Source organism: Muntiacus reevesi, chromosome 1 (genome assembly GCF_963930625.1).
Source record: "Muntiacus reevesi chromosome 1, mMunRee1.1, whole genome shotgun sequence".
NCBI classification, from domain to species: domain Eukaryota; kingdom Metazoa; phylum Chordata; class Mammalia; order Artiodactyla; family Cervidae; genus Muntiacus; species Muntiacus reevesi.
This window is the reverse complement of record NC_089249.1, coordinates 95865992-95886896: the sequence shown is the minus strand read 5'-3', so window position 1 is coordinate 95886896 and position 20905 is coordinate 95865992. Positions and strand designations below refer to the sequence as shown.

The window sequence follows — 20905 nt, the reverse complement described above, 5'->3', positions numbered from 1 at the left end:
TGTGTGTGTGTGTGTGTGTGTGTGTGTGTGTGTGTGAAGTCTCGAATGGAGAAGCTTTGTAGTTTTTCCTGATAGAAAAACCTAATCAAAATTTTCCTTGGGACCTGTGGTTTCTGTTAATCTAGAATTATCACTCATGTTGACTTCATACTTTTGAGCTGGATTACAGATGAACTCAAAGTCTGGTTTTCTCTTCTTTCAGGTGCTGGAGAATCTGGCAAAAGCACTATTGTGAAACAGATGAAGTGAGTTGGAACATGGTCTTTTGTAAAACTGTTCAATACATTTCCTCAAAATGCGTAAAAGTCCATAGTGTCTTTCATTTTAGTTCCATGGTAATGATTTGTGGTTTTCTTTTTTTTTTTTTAAAGAATCATTCATGAAGATGGCTATTCAGAGGAAGAATGTAAACAATATAAAGTAGTTGTCTACAGCAATACTATACAGTCCATCATTGCAATCATAAGAGCCATGGGACGGCTAAAGATTGACTTTGGGGAAGCTGCCAGAGCAGTAAGTGTTTCTCATTTCCTCTTTACTTGCTCTTTTTCAGTAGATGCAGTTAAGTAAAATCTGCTTCATGTTTTAGGGAAATAAATGTAAGTGATAAGATGTAGCAAAGTACTGTCTGCTCATTTGAGATGTGTTAACAATCTACTTTAGGAGATATTTGATTACTGCCAGAGGTATAAATCTAGGAAATGGGATTCTGTGGATATACTGTAGGTTTTTGTGGTAACTGTTTTATTCACTTGCTGCTTTTACAGTGCTGTTGACTTTTGTAGTAGTAAATGATAATAAATTAAAATGATCTAAAAGAGGTTATCAGGATAATTAGCTCTGCTTTCTGAGGTGTAGAGATTGAAAACAAATACCAGTCTCTGGGATAAACTTGAGAAGGACATGAACACTAAGTCTTGATTTTAGAGGTGATTTTCCAATATTCAAGAATACTCTATCCTTATACTACTCTGTACTGTAGGCTATAGAATTGAGTTTTACCATGTCCTAGTATAATTTTTGCAGTGTCAGATATTCATAAGTTGTGTTGATTGATTATAATACTTATTGGGCCCTGAAAGTGTAGTTTGCAAATTAAGATATTCGATACAGTGGGGAGAGGGCCAAAATGAGGGTGCAGTATTTTTCATATCATCATTAGCTAAATTCCAAGAGAAGCCTGGGAATGTGTAACGCTTTCCTAGAACTAAGGGAGTCATCAGCTTTGTTCATTATCAGTCATACTTAGATGCTGTGGTCGATAAAAGGAAATGAATGACTTCAGGAGACTGCCTGGAAAGGCAAAAGCCTCTATGTCTGTAAAGTAGCTTAGGAACTCTTCTAAGCAACTGTCAACTTTTCAAATGCAAATTAATATTCTGTAAATAAGTGGGAAAAGTATTGGAGGGAGTCATAGTAAAAGGATGGTTATAATTGATAGTTAGACTAGGAAGTCTGGAGGTGCAATGAAGGAAGGGAAGGTGTAATGAGGATTGTAAAATGATTGGAGAGAAGAAAAAGGGAAGAGGAATGTGTGGGGCATGACTTTGATATTTTTGTAGAAATTCCATATCACAGAAATTAGAGACTGTTTTTCTAACTCTCTGAGCAGGAAAAATGTGGTAGCTGAGACAAGAATAAACGAAGTCTTTATTTTTGTCTTATTCCTTTCTGTCCCTTCTCTCATCAGCCTGTCTTCTTCCTTCTTCTCTACCCCATCTACCAGTTCTTTCTTGTGTTCTTACTCTCTTCCTCTCTTTTCTCATTCCTTCTTATTACCAACTCTGTTTCTCTGTCATATTTGCTGTATCCAGTAACTGGTTAGTAATACTTCCTCTCCTCCCTCTCTTTGTTGGCTTTTTCTCCATCTCAATTATTTACTTAGTTTCCTCCTTTTTTATTTCTCACTATCTGGTCTCCTTTCTATCCTCCTGGCCATTCCTTCTCCTTTCCTTTCTTTCCTCTATCAAATTAGTTGTTATGAATCTTTAGGTCCCATCATTCCTTTGTCACCAGATGCAGTTGACATTCTGTCTTAGAATGTTCAGGCTGCTATAATAAAATGCCACAGATTTAGTAGCTGGAAATTATTCCTCATACTTCTGAAGGCTGGAAGCCTGAGAACTGGGTGCCAGCATGATCTGGTTAGAGCTCTCTTCCAGGTTGCAGACTTCTTGTTGTGTCCTCACTAGGCAGGAGGGGAAGGGATCTGTCTGGAGTCTTCTTTTATAAGGGCATTCACGAACCATTCGTGAGGGCACCACCCTGATGACATAAGCATCTCCCAGAGGGCCTACCTCCTAAAACTATCACTTGGATTTCAACATAGAAATTTGAGGGGGATACAATCATTCACACCATACTATCCCTCTTCCTTACATTTCTTTCTTGATTAAATCAGTACCATTAATCTCCAGGTCCTAACACTCCTGTGTCACCAGATGCAGTTGACATTGTTAATTCCTCTCATGTCTGCTGAATCACCTAGCCTTCCAGCATCTACTCATCATAATCTACAACCCTGTATAATTTTTTGAAGTTTCTTTTTTTTCTTTCATATGTAAGGATTTATATTTATAGCTCCTCTTCTCTTTTGCTGTTTTTTTATAGTTGGTAGGAGAGGGAATGGAAAAGCATAGAGCTGATGTGTGATAGGTTGTTTTTTCATATCTGCTTTATAGGTGGAGGTGTGATGATAACTGAAAAGAGGGGCCTCTTTATGGACCTATAAAAGAGGGTTTTTGTGGACAAGCAGGAGTAGGTCTCTGGAAGGGGTTAAAGGAAAGATATTTCCTCCTAAAACTTAACAAAGTCAAGACAGCAAAAATATGTAGCAGTATCTCTGTTTTAAAGTTTCTAAAATTAGAATCATGGTTTTTAAAAACACTAATACTTATTGAGGTTTTGAATACTTGCCTGAGTATAGGTCAAATTTCAGAACCAAGGGACTATAAAGTCTTTATTTTTTTTAACTAAAAAAATTTAGGTTTATTTTTGGCTTTGCTGGGTCTTCGTTGCTGCGTAGGTGTTTCTCTAGTTGCTGTGAGTGAGGGGTTACTCTCTAGTTGTGGTGCATGGGCTTCTCATTGCTGTGGCTTCTCTTGTTGTGGAGCATGGACTCTAGGGCGTGTGGGCTTCAGTAGTTGTGGCTCCCAGGCTTTGGAGCACAGGCTCAGTAGTTGTGGCAAATGGGCTTAGTTGCTCTGGCAGCATGTGGGGTCTTCCTGGATTAGGGATCAAACCTGTGTCTCCTGCATTTGCAGGCAGATTCTTTACCACTAAGTCACCAGGGAAGTCCCTATAAAATCTTTAAATGTTAAATAAGGCAGTATACCATATATAACTTCCTTGGTGGCTCAGACAGTAAAAAATCTGCCTGCAGTGCGGGAGACCCAGGTTCAATCCTTGGGTCAGGAAGATCCCCTGGAGAAGGAAATGGCAACCCACTCCGGTATTCTTGCCTGGAAAATCACATGGACAGAGGAGCCTGGTAGCCTGCAGTCCGTGGGTTTATACCATATACATAGAAGGACATGCCCTCTGTTGAGTACATCGCCAGTTTGTGTAATTTTTGAGCTTCTCTCATTCGTTCCTTTTTTATAAAATTGTTATCTCTGAAGATAGAGGAGAGGAATATAGATGTTAGATTAAGTTTATTAGAGAGGGATGGTTCTAAAATATTACTAAGAAAAATAGTGGAAAGAATCGCAAAAGAAGAATATTACCCGACTACTTGTAATATAGTTGATTGCTCCCCTTTCCCCTTTACTACTTCTTTACGGATTTGTTTAGCAGTTGCGTTCTTACAGTTAATTAAAAATCTCCTGAGATAGATAAATATTAGATTCAAGGTAGGGAAATCATCCCATGAGATCTGTGTTATTTTAAATTATCTGACAAGCAGGGCTGGGTAGAATAAAGCAAAGCAGTCACAATTCTCACAGCCCTTTCTGTCCTCTTTATCTCTCACGTGTCTTAGTTTTTAAAACTATAACCACTTAGAAAGCTGTGCCTGTGACTCAGAGGAAATTTTGATCAAATCTCTTTGTGGTACTTTCTTTTTCTTCTACCTTTCTTCCTCTTTCTTGTTTAGAAGATTATTATACTTCAGGGAAACCTGGAGACTCTGAATTTTTCCCTTAGGGATTTATTTCTCCCACTAGACATCCAGACTCCGTAAATGCTTCAGTCTTTTCTTCTTCCTGTTCTTCTGTCTGAGATTTAGTGGGGAAAAAGAGAACAGTGTTGCTTTAAACTTGATTAACATTTTACTCCCTTTGATGTGTTTAGACTTTACCTTTTGCCTGCTAGTCTTTTAATTTCTATTTTATTGTAGGCTTCCTTTAACAGAATAGGGATGTAGTCCATGTGCCTGTCTCACAGACCAGTTTTTTTGTCAAATCAGGAGTAACTTGCATGGAGATTTGTAGGACCGTCAGGAGAGATCTTTTCAGGGAATGGTAGTGTGAGAAGTGGGAGTGGGAGTGAAATCATCCCTCTGCTCTGCAATTCTGACTGTAGTGGAGTGAGAAGGGAGGAGACAGGCTTCATTGTAAATTCTCTCAAACTACACTGCCAGGAAAGGTCTCTTTCATGTCTCTTTTTAGAGCTAGTTACCATGTATTGTATATTTGCATGTGTGTGTTAAAGAGACACTTATTAAGTCTTCAAGAAATAGAGAATCATCTGTCTCTCTCCCTTAAATGCTTTCCTCAGGACGATGCCCGGCAATTGTTTGTTTTAGCTGGCAGTGCCGAAGAAGGAGTCATGACTCCAGAATTAGCAGGAGTGATTAAACGGTTATGGCGAGATGGTGGGGTGCAAGCTTGCTTCAGCAGATCCAGGGAATATCAGCTCAATGATTCTGCTTCATAGTAAGTAATTTTTCCCTGTGAAACTAAAACAGAAAGTATCTTGGTGACCCTATTGAAAGTTTAGTGTCTATTCTTAAGGAAATGTTTTAGGAACAGACACTCTTAAAATTCTGTAGGATATGTTTGTAAAAATTGTTTCAGTTTAGGGTTATAGAGCCATTGGTCATTTTATGTGGCTTGGAGAAAAATATTTCCTCTTGGAATGTAAATGGGAGACTTGGCATCATTAAAGTAGCTCTGTGGTCATTTTTAGTAAATAAGTGAGAGGAGAGAAATCTATTGCAGCTGACTCCTGAATTTCTTTCAACTCAGTAAGTTCTCTCTGCATAAGGGCTTTACATTGATTGCCAGCTAACAAGAGAAGTTAAAATTGTGATATCCCTTTTATGCACACAACTCTCTGTGGCTGGGCTGCACTATGGATTTCTCTGGTACTAGTCACCACTTAAAAATCTTTTGTCTAGATCACAGTAATAGGCTTTGTATAGAAGGGGAATGTTGAGTCTTGGGACAAAGTTGAAGCCTTTGTTTGTTAAAAAAAATTCTCTTGAGCGTTACATAGTTTTAGAAAATTTGTAATTAATACTTCTGCTAAGCTATTGCATGTTGTCTTATATTGCTTCTTGTACAGTGTGTTTATAAGACCTATATTCAGAATGTGTGGGTTTTTTCTTAATGTTGTTTTGGAGTCTTGGTGTGCTCTTGTTACCTGTATTCATCTTTGTACTAAATGAAGGCATTTCTAAGCATTAAGGTATTTTTTCCAATATTATATTCTCCTACTTTTCCTATCATTCTAGCTTAAATTGTTATAAGAAGAAATTAAATAATATTTGAGAAATGTATTTTTTAAATGAAAACTTGACTTTGGAAACATGTCAGGGTTCTAGAATTCTCTCCGTATTCATCAAAGCTAGATTGTAATTTTTAAAACATGCATTCAGTAAGCTCTGAATCCTCTAACTATACCTGAAGACACATGATTTATAGAGTTTTTTGTTTTTTTTTTCCCATAATTGCTGATCTAAGCTTGACTGATTCCTTAACATTAATGATGGTACTTAGTTTTGTGCGTGTGTGCATGCTGAGTCGTATCTGACTCTTTGCAGCCCCGTAGACTATAGCCCACTAGGCTCCTCTGTCCATGGAATTTTCCAGGCAAGAATACTGTAGTTGGTTGCCATTTCCTACTAAGTTTTATAGATAGTCATTAATGATTCACTTACTATGGTATCAACTTTTCTTTAAAAAAAAAAATTGGCGGGGGGGGGGGGCTGAAATTGTGAAGAATTTAATTCAGCTTTGAAGCAGTTTTTAAATCATTTCACTGAACAAGTGAAGTTTCTTTGGAGGTATTTATTTGTTTTTGACTTAGATTAAAAAGAAATCTTTTAACTTTTCTCTTTCATGAATGAAAACAGGAGAAAATAAATACTCATTCTTACTGAGCTTAGTAGTTCTTTTTAATTTTAATAATTCAAATAGCATTTCTAATGTCCCGGCAAATGTTTAAACAGACAAACAACCCATTAGTTTAAATGTCTGAGGGCTTTTGTTTGGTTGGATTTTTGTACTGTGCCGTACACAGTTGATTTAGTATTAAATTTCAGGAGTCTTTATTAAGAATAATGTTTTCATGATTTTTAATTGGCTTTCACAGTTAAATTTTGGTAGAATAAATACCACTTTTGTGTAGTGTATAAAGAATCTACTTTAATTGTCCTGTGCTAGATACCCTTTTTTCCCCTCATCATTTCTGAAATACTGAAGATCTGATTTGTTCTGCCACTTTAGTGACAGGTACAGGTTCTGCTTTCAGCAAGGAACTAGTTTAGTCTGTTGACTTGCTCTGCTTTACTAGGTTGGCTTTACTAGGTAAAAATAAATGTGTATTTTACTTACTTAGTTACCTAAATGATTTGGATAGAATATCCCAAACCAACTACATTCCAACTCAGCAAGACGTTTTGCGGACGAGAGTGAAGACCACAGGCATTGTGGAAACACATTTCACTTTCAAAGACCTATACTTCAAGTAAGTCACTAGCCTTTTTCTAGATATGCCAAACACAGATATTTTCCTTTAGTTAGTATCTGTTAATCAGGGTAAAATTTATCTAGGCAACTTTCTTTGATTCAGAAATTTATAATTATATTCATCTGCTAGTATTTGGCTGTTTTAAGGGTCCAAGTGTTTTTTCTTTCTACAAATAGCATCAAATATTTTTTCTTTTTGGAGCAATTTGAATTCAAAATTAAATTAGAACTTACATATCAATAAAAGTAATCATGTGGTTACCAATTTATTTTATCTTTAATTTTATTCTTTTCAGCTGCTTTTTTATTGGAATCACCAAAACAGGTATTGAATGTTTGTCGTTTAGAAGGGTAGCAACAATACTAAAAGGATAGAAAGTAGTGTTTTGGTTTAGTTTATGTGGCTTTGTTCTGGCATTTTGATATTAAAATAGAAGTGCTTTTCTCACCAGTGTCAACCGTTTCTTACTGGATCTCACTTCTCTTTAATGGAATGAAGCTAATATTGTCATGGCCTTTGATTAGTGCACAGTATAATGCACAGCTTAATTCTTAATACTATGTACAGAGTGGAATATTGATCTAGGGGTAGAGTTATGTTGCAGAGGTAAGATGATTTATAAACAGTTACTGTTTTAGAGAGAGAAAATTCTAGTATTCTAATAACAGAGGATTTTCTCATCAGCATTAGTAATTCTAGAATAGGCTTCAGCTTGTCTCTGTGTTAATAATAGACCTGTCTTTTTGGTTCCTGTTTTCTGCTTTTGTGACCTTTGAGCTTAGGAGTAAACTTTCCCACTTCAATATATGACGTCCTTTTTAGCTACTTCGTTATGCTTATATGTAGAATGTGACATTCAGCATTATTGCATGCAAATGTAACTTCTAGCTCAGATTCTCTCAGTATTCTTTTCTCTGAAAAAAATTGTTTCATAGAATTCTGTATGCAAAACATAGAACTTTCAACTCTGTGTGCAAAATTCATACAGAGTTTAGCTATTACTAGACACTAGTTGGGGTCTTGAAGTCTTACTACACCAAAACGAATTTGAAGCCTGATGCAGGAAAATATCAGTTCTGCTAAATATTTTTAGAGCAGAAGAGCTGCTTATCATAGTACTGATGAATTTATTAACAAGAATATGCCATGACCTTTACTTATTTAGTGTGGGAAACTTGTTGATGTCATAGTTGATCTTTAGTTAGGTAAATCCTATTGGTCTCTTTATGTCAGGATTAATAGCCTGATCTAATTAAGGTTCTGCACACACTTTATTGCTGGCATGTAGATATCTTGTTATGAAGTACTATCACTTCTTCCTTTTCCTCTTCTCTCTAGGCAAAAACCACTATCCATTTATTCAAACATTTATTGAGCATCTGCTATATGCAAGGCATTCTGTAATTCCTTACTTGCCTCTCAGTTATGAGGTAATGTTTATAAAATGTTGGTGTTAGTGAATGATACATTAAATGTTAATATGTGTGAAAAGCCCACTTTGGGAACTTCACAGTATTCTACCAGTTTTACGGATTTTATAGAAAGAAATGGTAGAGCATACTGAAATTATTGGTGTACCAGTGTGTGTCTGCCCTTGAAAGGTCCATGGTGAAATATGTGATGTTAACTTTTCTAAAAGTTATAACATGACCTTGTATTAGAGCCAACTTGTGATTGCCTCATTTCAGGGGTCAGGACTAAAGTTTCAAAAAACTGCGTAAGATCAGCCGAAGTGAAAGTTGGGTCACGAAGAGATGAGATGACTGTTCTTTTCAAACATACACTGAAAAATTACGCAACTATGTCTTAAATTTCTCTCAGTCTCTATGGGAACTATTCTCTGGAAATAGACACCTAGTCCCGTAGATCTGACACACTGAACCAGCTTGGCAGAGTTTAACCTTGGAACATCTTACTGTTGTCCTCAGACATGCATCTTAGGAGTAGCTAAACACGTGTGTGCATGCCTCCTCAGACCCTGGTGCAGTTAAAAACATAGCAGTGCAGGTCCTCCTTTTACTGTAGGTGGTGAAAGACGACGCTGCCAACAGCAGTTCAGCGGTTTACTCAGAATATCGAGTAAGTCTCCTGGAAGGGATTAGTGGGCTAAAACTAATCATAGGTGGAACATAAGGTGTGTGAACAGTTTTGAGGCTTTGTTATTATTAATTAGGTTGAATGAGGCTTGAAGTTGGAAAATACTGATTAAGTTTTGTGTTTAGATACTGGATTCTTAGAGTTCTACAATAAAATATAGTTTACTTTTTTCTGCAATTAATCTCGAAAATATTTTCCTTAAAGTAAGAAAAACATATCTCAGTTATAACTCAATTTAAAGAAAGAAAAAGTAAGGAAAACAAAATTTTGAATCAGTAGAGTTACGGAAGCAGGATGCAAGTTGGAGATTTATGATTTTTCATTGTTCTTTTTCTTTTTTATCTCTTTTAACTAAAGAGATAAATTGTTTTGAGAGGTAGAGTGGTGTTGTGGGCACCAGCTTGGGTACAGGAATTAGAGCTCCAGTCCCCATTTGTTAGTAGTGTTCCCTTGGGCAAATGAACATATCTGCACCTCAGTTTCTTCATCTGTAAAATGGGGATAATAATAATACTGACAGGAGTGTTATGAGGGTTAAATGAGTTAATGTACTCAAAGATGTTTAGGATAGTGTCTGGCAAGTGTTAGTTATTATTTTTACTATCTCAGATTGTTCAGCTCTTCATTTTTCCTGTCTTTCCCGCCTTCCTTTAATCTGTTTCAGTGCTCTGCTTACTTTTGGCACATCTGGCACAAGCTTTGGTAGAGTGGAGGCTCAACTGTTTCTCTAAAATGAGAATTTTGATCTTCAACTTTATTTTCTCATATTGTTCTCTTACATTTAACTACAGATAATTTTTATCTGCTTCTTGTTTGTCTTTTTTTTTTTTTTTTTATTATAAATGGGGTTTTGAAAATGCAATCGTGGGAATTTCCCTAACCATTTCAGTTTAGAAATGTGTGTCTGCGTGTGTGTGTGACCTTGCTAAAATTGTGCATTCTTTCCCCTTGTTTAGGATGTTTGATGTAGGTGGCCAAAGATCAGAACGAAAAAAGTGGATTCACTGTTTTGAGGGAGTGACAGCAATTATCTTCTGTGTGGCCCTCAGTGATTATGACCTTGTTCTGGCTGAAGATGAGGAGATGGTATGTTGGAACTTCTGGTAAATAACAGGCCTTTCTAACGCAAGCAGGACATGGAAAGTAACTCTTAGGAAGACTTTGTGCATCCATTTATTTACTCATTGAACCAGAACCTAATAGTCTTAATTTTTCTCCTTGTCAGTGAGATTAAATTTTCAAATTATTGATCTATACACTAGTAACCATAAGGAGATATGACAGCACACTGAGTATATGGACAGGATTAGGTCTCTTATTAGCCAGTCCTTATTCCCACTTCCCAACCTTCAAGAATTATAAAAATAAGAACTGACTCAGCTTTTGTATTATCAGCATCTGACTAGTTTCCATGATTGCCCATCAGTGGTTTAAAAACTTTGTGGTCTGGAACTTCTCTTGTGATCCAGGGGTTAGGATGCCACACTTCCACTGCAGGAGGCATGGGTTTAATCCCTGGTCGAGGAACTAAGATCCTGCATGCTGTGTGGCATAGTTAAAGAGAAGAAAAGAAATAAACCCTTTTTGGTCTGTTTTTCATTAACAGTTAATCTACTTTTACTTTTTGCTGCTGACCTATATCATCCTTTGTTTCTTTCTCAGAACCGAATGCATGAAAGCATGAAACTCTTTGACAGCATTTGTAACAACAAATGGTTTACAGACACTTCGATCATTCTGTTTCTCAACAAAAAAGATCTTTTTGAGGAAAAAATAAAGAGGAGTTCATTAACTATCTGTTATCCAGAATACACAGGTAAAGGGTCATGACAGATTTTGTTGGAGGTATACATCTTGAATCAAAACTTTCATGACCTTCCTTCAGCTGTCATTCGTTTTGAATATTGTATGTATCTCCTTATGGAGAATGTTCATTTGTAGTGGTATCAACATTAAGCATGTGCTTAAGACCCCTTAAATCTAAAGTACTTTCCAGATATAATCATATTTATGATGTTTATATTTCTGTCCTCATTTTTTGAGGCAAAGAAAGATAAAAATTTGATATAAATATATTCACAAAAAACAAGGATAAGATAGAGTTTTGCACTCAAGAAACTGACATTTGTTATATATATAGAGAGAAGCACATGTAAAGAGTTTCATTTTAGTGTGAAATGTTCATTAATAGAAGAACCAGAGACGTGGTTACCTCAGTGGGATCAATGTAATCTTTTTCTAGAGGAAATGACACTTATAGAGTGAGAGAATAGGAGGATGAACTAGAAATCATCAGTCAGGTGGGGGAGTAAAAACATTTTAGGAAAACAAAATAGCATATGTAAAAATCCGCAGTTAAAATTGACATGATTTGTCATAAGTACCATGACTGGTAAGGACATCAGTGGCTTCACTTGAATTTAAACCAGCTCTAGATAGGAAAAAAAATCTCAGTCTCCTCATTTGCTATTTCAGTGGAGAGCACATCTCATATTTTAAAACAAATAGGGGTGCCTTGCTTAAATAAAAATAGCATTTAATGTATAATTGTGTGAAAAGTTTATGGGTAAAGCTGTATTTTTGCAGCATTGTGACAGTACCTTCTGCTTTAATATTAAACAGCTTGTTATTTAAATACTGGATCAAAATGGTTGGCTTCAAAATGTCGTCATTAATAAACTAACTTCACGTGCAAAAGAAAAAGACATGATTTGTTCTGAAACCTAGGAGAAATTTGATATTGCTGGAACTTAGACTGTGAGGCGGAGTGGTTGGAGAAATGGCCAGGGATGCTCGTAGAGGGCATTGTATGCCATGCTGAGACGGGGGAACTACTGAAGGATATTCTTTGGGGTACGTGATGTAGTAGAAACTGATTTTAAAAGATTACATAATAGATGCCTATAAAGATAGATAGTAGGGGACTTGAATTAGTAAGGACTTTCAATATGTACATAGAAACTTTTGGTGAAGGTGCAAAGACATATCATAGAATTCAAGGACAAGAATGCAGCCGGTTCTCAAAAATGCAGTTAGGATTAGGAAATATTGTCAGAAACCCTGGAAGCCCTTCTTTCCCCATCTTTTTTCTCTCTTATTCTCCTTTTTTCTTCTCTATTCTTCTCTCTCTCCTTACCAACTCTCTCCTGTTCCGTTTATATGATAAAAGTTGGCCCTGTCATGGTTTCTGTATCTCCTCCATTTAAAAAACCAGGCTAGGGAATTTCCTGGTGGTCCAGTGGCTAAGACTCTGCGCTCCCGATACAGGGGGGCTGGGTTCAATCCCTGGTAAGGGAACTAGATCCCACGTGCCACAACTAAGACTGTGCAGCCAGAAAAAAAACAAAACAAAACAAAAAAAAGGCTAGATTGGAATTGGTTGGCCCAAGGTTCAGATTGATTGGCCAAGGTTAAGTAAGGCAAAAACCCTTAGCTAAGTCAGTTGAGGTTAGGGTCAACAAACGTGAGCACTAGGGCTGTACCATTGTGACCTTTAGATCAGAATTAAGTGTTTCTAGGAAAGGAGATCTCTTGTTAGCTGAGCAGATGCTGTAAATGCTTTATATCATAAGGTGAAACAGTGTAGTTAGGGTAAGGAAGTGGAAAGAGTCAAAGGCACTTTTGATTGGTACTTGGTACATTCCTAAATATAAATTCATTTAGGAATGTTAAATAGGAGTTCATATTTTGGAATGTTGGTTTTGAAGTTTCTGAAACATCCTGATAGAGATATTTAATAGATATATATGGCCTTGGAGCTTGGGGAGAGGTTAAAGGTTAATAACAGATACTGATTTGGGATCATGTGTAAATACAACCTGAAAATGGATGAGATGACCTAGGGTGATGATATAGAATGAGGAGAGAAAAGAATAGAATGGGAGCAAATACCAGCCTCTGTTGGCAGGAGAGAAAGAAAGGTTAGTATTGGATATAAAGAGAAGAATCTGGAAAGCTAAAGTATCATAAACTAAGGAGAGTTTAAATAGTGCGGAGTTGTCAACAGTGTCATATGCAGATAAGTAAAGTAAATGCATTTTGAAAAAATGTCTTGTGGAGCTAGCAGTTAGAAGAACATTGTCAATGGAGAGCTTTATCAGTGGGATGATGAGAGCAGAGCCAGGACCAGTGAGTTACTTAGTGGGAAGTGAAGAAATAAAGACAAGTGTAGCCTCCACTTGAGCAGTTTAGATTACAGGGGAAGGAGAGATCTTTAAATGTCTATAGGCTTAGAGGTAAGATCCTAAAGCAAAAGAGAAGTTGTTAAAAGTGGATGTGATTGATGTAGCAAAATTTGTAAGCAGGTGGGAAAAGAAGGAATCAAGAGTCTAGGTAGGATGAATGGATGGATAAATTAGTACATCTGTACTATGGAATATTATTTAGGTATGTGTGTTTGTGCTTGGTCGCGTCTCTCTCATTGTGACCCCATGGACTGCAGCCTGCCAGGCTTCTATTTAGCTATAAAAAGGAACAAAGTATTGATAATGCTACAGTTTTGATGAATACTATAAACTTTATACTAAATGAAAGAAGCCAAACAGAAAAGGCCACATTTGTATGATTCCTTCTTTATGGTATATCCCAAATAGGCAAATCCATAGAGACAGAAAGCAAGTTGGTTGGCAGGAAATTGACACGGGAGAGTGAGGGATGGTTATTTAATGGGAATGGGGTATTTTTCTGTGGTGGTAGGAAAGTTTGAAACTAGAGAGAGGTAGTGATTGTATAACATGTGGCTGCACTGAATACCACTACCACTGTATTGTAAACTTACTGCATGTTATGTGAGTTTCATTTCAACTTAAAAAGTTGAGATGTAGTTTTAAAGCCCTTGTGGCCTGTTTTCTTAGCGACTTTTTCTTAGGGAATTAGAACTGCAGTCTCTGTTAAGAGTGAGGAGGAAGATGAGAGTTGGTGAAGTTTATAGAAGGTAGCCAGATTTTAGAATGGGAGAAAAATCTTAAGACAAGTAAAGGATTGATGTTAATGTTTCAGCTGGGAATCTTCACACACAGCAAAGAGTTGTCAATATCTTAGCCATTTTTCCATAGGGGGTGGGGTGAATTTCCAAGCCTGTTTTCCATTGCTGTCATTCTTCTTAAGAATTTTCACAGTCTTGATTTCCCAGGTATCAGTATCTCTTCCTACCAAACTAAAATCATGTTTTGGTCATCTGTCTAAATTTTTGCCTTGTCATATTCCTCATGGGGCAGAGAAGGGGGCAGCAGAGGGATGAGATGGTTGGATGGCATCACTGACTCAGTGGGCATTAATTTGAGCAAACTCTAGGAGATAGTGGAGGAAGGAGGAGCCTGGCATGCTGTAGTCCATGGGGTTGCAAAGAGTCAGACATGACTTAGTGACTGAACAACAGCTGCTTTAGTTTACCAGAGGTTCTGTACATCTCAGTAAATCTTATTCAAGCACCTACCAAGCTAGCTTCCTTCCTCTTTTAAAATACTGTTTAAATAATAGTCATTTTTTCTTAAGCTTTCCTTTGTTATTTAGTCTTCTTTATATACTTGGTTGTTGATATTTTTTTGGTCATTTTTAATGTCACTGAAAATAGCCTCTTAATTCTCAGGCAACTGTGTGTTGTCTTTGTTGAGTTTCCCTGGCTCTGCAGCCAATTTCTAAAGCTATTCTAAAGACTCAGAAGTTGACGAGATTGTTTCAGAAACAGGTGATTAAGAGTGTTAATTTTAAATGTAGTTGAAATAGGGTTACTTTGGATAACCCCCTCTTTGAAGAAATAACAGATTTATTGAGATCTTCACATACCATAAAATGCAATTCAAGCCCCTATCCCTTTTGCATCTGCTGTATTACCTTTGGTTATTTAAACTATTGCTGTAAGGCTGTGAGGCTAAGCTCTTTTAAAACTGGATGATTTTGAAAAGAAGCATGAGTTACCTTTTGAATTGTTTATTTCAACATCGATCCAAGGAACACAAGTTTTCTAACTTTTTAAGCAATTGTGTTCTTCTGGAAATGCATCCTCCCATTTCCCTAGTTTCTTTTTATACTTTCTAAATTTTTAAACTAAAAAATGCAAATAAAAGGGAAAAAGGAAAAAAGTTTTGTTTTCCTGGATCTTTGTGATAAGTTTACTGACAATGAGATTGTGCACTCAAGAAACATGTGATTATAGAAAAACCTAAGGATTATAGAAAAATAGAAATCTGTTTATTTCAATTGGGTTATAGTCTCTCTCTCCATAAGTAAATGGTGATGGCCTGACTTAATTGAGTTTAGGCAGCTGTTACAATTTGAACTGAGAATATTGGGTGTCTGCCTCAGGTTCCAATACATATGAAGAAGCAGCTGCGTACATTCAGTGCCAGTTTGAAGATCTGAACAGAAGAAAAGATACCAAGGAGATCTATACCCACTTCACCTGTGCCACAGACACCAAGAATGTGCAGTTTGTTTTTGATGCTGTAACAGATGTCATCATTAAAAACAACTTAAAGGAATGTGGACTTTATTGAAGATTGTGGATGTTAATAAAAGGTAAAACTTTCAACAGTTTAGTTATAGTGCTATAGTCATGTCTCTTGACTTTGTAAACTTTTTCTAATTACAGCTGTTTTTCTTTTCTAGTTATTATGGTGTGGAGTGTTGAGACCAGACTTCCTTTGCTGCCTCATTGGGCAGCTGCAAGCATGAACGGGACCAGGGAATGGCGGCAGCATGCAGAATCCTAGCACTCTTTTAGCACAATCTTCTGTATTAGGGAACTCTTAATTGACACGAGATGCTAAAGTCAGACATTGGAATTGGAGCAACTGTAAAGTATGATTTGATCACTGAGACATGACTTGGATTTCATAGTCTCAAACGTTAGGGCAGATGTGAAGTGAGGTGCTGCATTCCAGAACTTCAATATGTAGCTTACTGTTTTTCTTCTTCCCTCTTGACAAACCACCAGTAGTTCATTTTTTCAAGTTTTTTTTTTTTTTTCCATCAAGGGAAGAATACCTTCACTGAATTTTATTTTTTTGTGAATCTTTATTAAAACACAAACAATCTTAACTATGCACATGATGTGACCAGATCATCTTGAAAATATTCCTCTTAGTAGGAACTCTTTGTTTTTAATTCTAGGTATGGTCAGAATATAGTATTTCCATAATAACTTAATTCTTTTCAGGTATTTGGGCTCTAATTATAGGTTTTTTGGATGAAATTTATCTTAACTATCCTGTTCAGCGTACCATTATGGTTTCTAAATGGCAGTTACATTGAAGAAGTCTCTAATAAGATTCTAGCTCTCTTTTTTGTTTTTTTTTAAGCTTGTGGTTGAAGGTTAACCTAGTTTATGCTGATCACCAAATTACTAGATAAATGCTGATGTAGTATGATAAAGTCAGCTTCTTGGATACAGACACACCCAGGGCAGCTGTCAGTTAGAAAAGTATATTGCTAAATTCCAAACAGAACCAGTGACTTTGCTGCTACATGCCTGCTAAATTGATCACTTTGATTCTTGCTTGTTTGTCTCAGTCATAGGGAGTTGTGTAAAAGATGCCCCATGTTTTCCATCTTCCATTGGCCTTCTCTGTTGAGAAACATCTGAAGTGTATTAAAAGTGCATGCTTTTACTTTGTAAATGTGGTGCCAAATCCCTGTTTGCCATTGTTTTTACTGTAGCAATGTTGATTGTAGTAATCCTTAGTCAGTACCTTGTTTTGTTGAAACTATTGATTTTGGGACTTTTTTCTACTTTGTTGTGTGTACAGATTTTAATCTGTTATAGTTGGCAGCAGTATTAAAATGGTGAGTAAAGAGTCCAGGTTTGTTCCTTTTTGTAATTAGTCCTTTCTGGAAATATTTTCATCTGCTGTTTTTTGCCCCTGCTGAGTGTGCTTAGGCCTTTGTCTGAGAATGGGTTTAGGTAGAAGGGTTCTCTGAAGGGCTTAAGTCTTTTGATGTTAATAGTACTGTTGAGTCTTGGCCTGACTGAGGTTGTTATGTCACATCTGTATAAGTGATACACAGTCAAAACCCATTTTCCAGATTTACATTTTGGTTGTGTGAAGAGCTCTTTTCACCTCAGCCTGCAGGTCCTTTTGTGCAATGTACTGCAAATGTCATTAAATATTGAATGGTCCATTAGGGGAAGGCAAATGAAGAGAATGCAGTTTGAGCATTCCATATCAGTAGTTTGAGCAGTGCCTTTTGGGGTTCAGTCTTTTTGGATTGAATTCTATTTCATCTGTTGATGTGACCTTTCAGTAGGTTTAAAAAAATAAGGTTGGTGGTCACCAAAGCTGGTTCAGAAGGCAAGCCACAGCACTTCAGTGCCTTTATTGGTAGGTTTTTTTCTTTTTGCTTTCTTGGGAAAATTATAACTCTGCAGGTGGTATAACTGTATTATCTAACAACTTTTTTTTTTTAGGATTGGCAAAACTGGATCTAAAAGAAAGAAAATTATTAGCTTCAATTGGTGATTGACTTATGCTCACAGTGTAAATAAGGGATAGTTCTTGTGCATTTTGAGTATATCTTTTCCTTATTGTATTCTGTGATATAGAATCATTTGGAAATGAGAACTGGTAGAATGTTACTTTAACTGTAGTTTTTCTATAGTCTGGGCTAGTGGGATCGTGTTGTTGATAAACCAAAACAAGAGATAATGCAAAAAAGTTAATTTAACTTGAAATGCATTTTGTATTTTCATTTGAATATGTCTATCTGATGTGTTAATTTTTTAGCCTTTTCATTAATGAAAAATAGTAATTCTCTTTTTTGACTTTACACCATTTACATTTATTCTATATTTATGTGAGGATCATGTCTTACCCCTCCATCCCAAATAATTTATCAAAATGCATATTTGTTGAGGACACAGTTTCAGTCAGTGGTTTCCAAATATGCTTTTAGTCAAAATCACCTGGATCCATCTCAGAGATTGACTCTTGACTGGCGGTCTAGCAGTCTATAATTTTAAAAAGGTAATTTTGATATGATGAATCTGATGGTCTGCCTTACAAACCACTATTGTGTTTTGAACTGAAAGATCTTTTCTTATAGCAGAGCCAAATAGCCTGGAGAAAAAGGATTGATATTTGTAATCAAAGAAATGAAAAATTGCCTGTGTCTTTTTGGTGGAGAATACTAGAAATTTGTGATTGATCATGTTTCAGAATTTAGTTGGCCAGGCTTCTCAGCACATCTAAGAACATTAAAAAACCATCTAAGAAAATTTAAAAATTAAATAACAATAAATAGCCGTTAGCAGGAAGGACTGTAACAGCAGCTTAATTTTGTTGACAGTCATATCTTCGCCACCTGATTAAAACTCTGGGCTGTAAAATTGCCATCTGTTAGGCTCCTATGTAAAGAGGAAGTATTCTGCTCCTTAATGGTCAGTCTTAGGGAATAAATAACCTTACAATTTCAGCCTTTCAACAGATTTCACCTCCTGGCGTGAAAATTCTAAGAACTGTTAGAGGTATTCATAAGTGGATCTTGAAGTGTCATTTTCATCTTGGATGGTTTGAACTCTAGACCTCTAGTTCAGTGCATTGTACCTGACGGGTTGTGACTTTTCACAAGGTGCTGCTTTCTAAGAAAGATGGACCACATTTTAAAAATCTGTTTCCTTGCCTGGTTTATTTTTTATTCTCTTATGTATTCTATTTGTGTTTTATTATATACACATTTTGGAGTATTTAAAAATAACTATTGGTTCTTTGAATTTATTTGCTCACCTTATATTCTTACATTCTGGCCACTGATGTGTGGCCATTCTCTCTGATTTGTAGCTATAACTTTGTTTGGACCTTGATGACCTGATCTGACTAGTTACTTTTTTATATTTGTCCATTTGCTTAGCATAGTTCTGGCATTTCCTGTTTCAGAGCTCCTTGCTGCATTGGCAGTTACATACAAGGGGAAGTTAGACTCTCAGTCAAAAAGCTGCCTTTGAATGATATTTTTTTCCTTCTGGATGTTCAATAAACAGTGGCCCCGTACAAAAAACAGTGGCCCCATACTCACTGATACAAACCTAAAATATTAATAGTACTAATTCCTTTTACTGATTTCCTGTGAAATCTTTCATATGTGATACTGACTTTAAGAATAAAATTATCTCAGTTTCCCAATACTGCCAGGTGATTTTCTTCTTCCAGTTTAGGCTTCAAAGTACAAATCAGAGACCTGACCTGAACCAGCCACAGGTCTGCTTATAAATTTATGACTGTCCAAACAAAAAAGAAAACCAAGCTGCTTAGAGATCTGGAACTTAGATACCTCTTACTATCAACTATCAGAAAGTAAAAGATTTAAGTGAGGTATACTGAAGAACAGACTTCCAGGATGGTCAGGATCCTTGTTCCTTTACCTTTGTTTAGGTTTTGAATCCCCATTCCCCCTCACCACTCACCCTCCAGTTTTCTCATAACCTTTTACGAGTTACTTCTGCTGAGGAGAGCATATTTTAGAACAAATCAGGGCAGGACAGTTATTTTCTGATACTGTGTCAGGCCTTCACCTGACTCAAGTCATCTCAGGAATCAGAGATAATATGGAATATTATGCAGCAGTAGATACCTGTGGTGGAAGATTACCATAGAAATTCTTTGGCTGACCTTGACTCAATTAAAATGTCCAAATCAGGTCCTCAAAATATGTATTTTTTAAATAAATTCCTCAGGTGGTTCTGATGTGACTAACCTGGGCCAACATCCTGGGGACAACTGAATAGAACTTACATTAAAGATCAACATGAATAGTAAACAACCTCTAAATCACTAGTGAATGACTTATTTTTTATTTGCAGTAAGTACAAAGCACCTTTTGTACATGACTTAAAGTGCCTTTCACCCAAAAAGTTAGTTTGAGGACTGTTTAGCCAAAGAACATTACTGCATTTTGGATAAGAGTATTTAGTTTTTATACAAAATTTAGACAAAACAAGAAACTTGGGTTTTCTAAACATTTATTTCATTTATTTCACTCCATTTATTTTCAGTGAAAATGGAAAGATACACAAAAGTAAAGATAAAATCCTATAACAAAGATAACTATAACAACATGAATATCCATTTACAGTCGGTAGATAAAGAACAAAACCAGCTATAGAATGAAAGTTTTGGGGATGAGGTAGGTAAAGGGAGTAATTGAGGAGTTAAATATATATCTCTGTATGCCCAGTGGTATATGTTTTCCTTTCCTGAAATCTAGTGGGAATCAACATAGTAGGAGAAATAATCAAATATTAGTAAATATACTTGTGGGTACACTGTCTCAATGTGTTAGCATTAGCTGTAAGATCATTTACAGCTGGAATATTAAATTCTGTACAGTCGTGTTGTACAGATATCCTATCTTCTTGCCCCCCCCCCCCGCTATATTCCTTTGGGTTATCCAAACATTTTTACCAAGAGGCTTGTTTATATGTAAGAGAGAATCCCAGTGGACATAACAAATTATAGGAAATTACCTGTTTTTTCTAACTGTTCATCTTTGCTTATAGGGGTTGAAGGGTCCTCTTACGAGGTTAGAGAGTTGCTTGATGTGCGGGGTTCTGGTCTTTTCCCTGCTTCTAGCTAGCTATGAAATCTTTCAGTCTTATATCCCTCATCTAAAGACAGGCTAAAGTACTCCTTCCACCTCTGATATACTATAGTTCTGATCAAATAAAAATAACATATTAGAAATGTTTCATAAATATTCTTTATGATACTCGAAATTTTACTCTACTCCAAAAAAAAAAAAGTCTTGAGACAATACCTACAAATGTTCCTTGTTGCTGGTTGTCTTTTCTCAGAATCACTTTTGCCATACTCATTTCAAAAACCTAAAATGAACTAAATTATTAGAAATTCAACTACAAATTTTATTTTGTGAAGCAGGGTGAAAAGGTCTGTAAAGATTTTGCATT

General features: G+C 36.2%; 1 protein-coding gene across 1 annotated transcript in view; it reads left to right on the top strand.

Moving 5' to 3' along the window:
- Window positions 1–16805, top strand: part of GNAI3 (G protein subunit alpha i3) — a 42136-nt gene extending 25331 nt beyond the window's left edge. Inside the window, exons 2-9 of the mRNA XM_065907370.1 lie at window positions 203–245; window positions 372–513; window positions 4717–4874; window positions 6781–6909; window positions 9966–10095; window positions 10672–10825; window positions 15313–15525; window positions 15616–16805. Coding sequence (XP_065763442.1) covers window positions 203–245; window positions 372–513; window positions 4717–4874; window positions 6781–6909; window positions 9966–10095; window positions 10672–10825; window positions 15313–15503 — 947 coding nt within the window. The 3' untranslated portion in view covers window positions 15504–15525; window positions 15616–16805. The remainder of the gene's footprint in view (window positions 1–202; window positions 246–371; window positions 514–4716; window positions 4875–6780; window positions 6910–9965; window positions 10096–10671; window positions 10826–15312; window positions 15526–15615) is intronic.
- Window positions 16806–20905: the final 4100 nt, after the last annotated feature.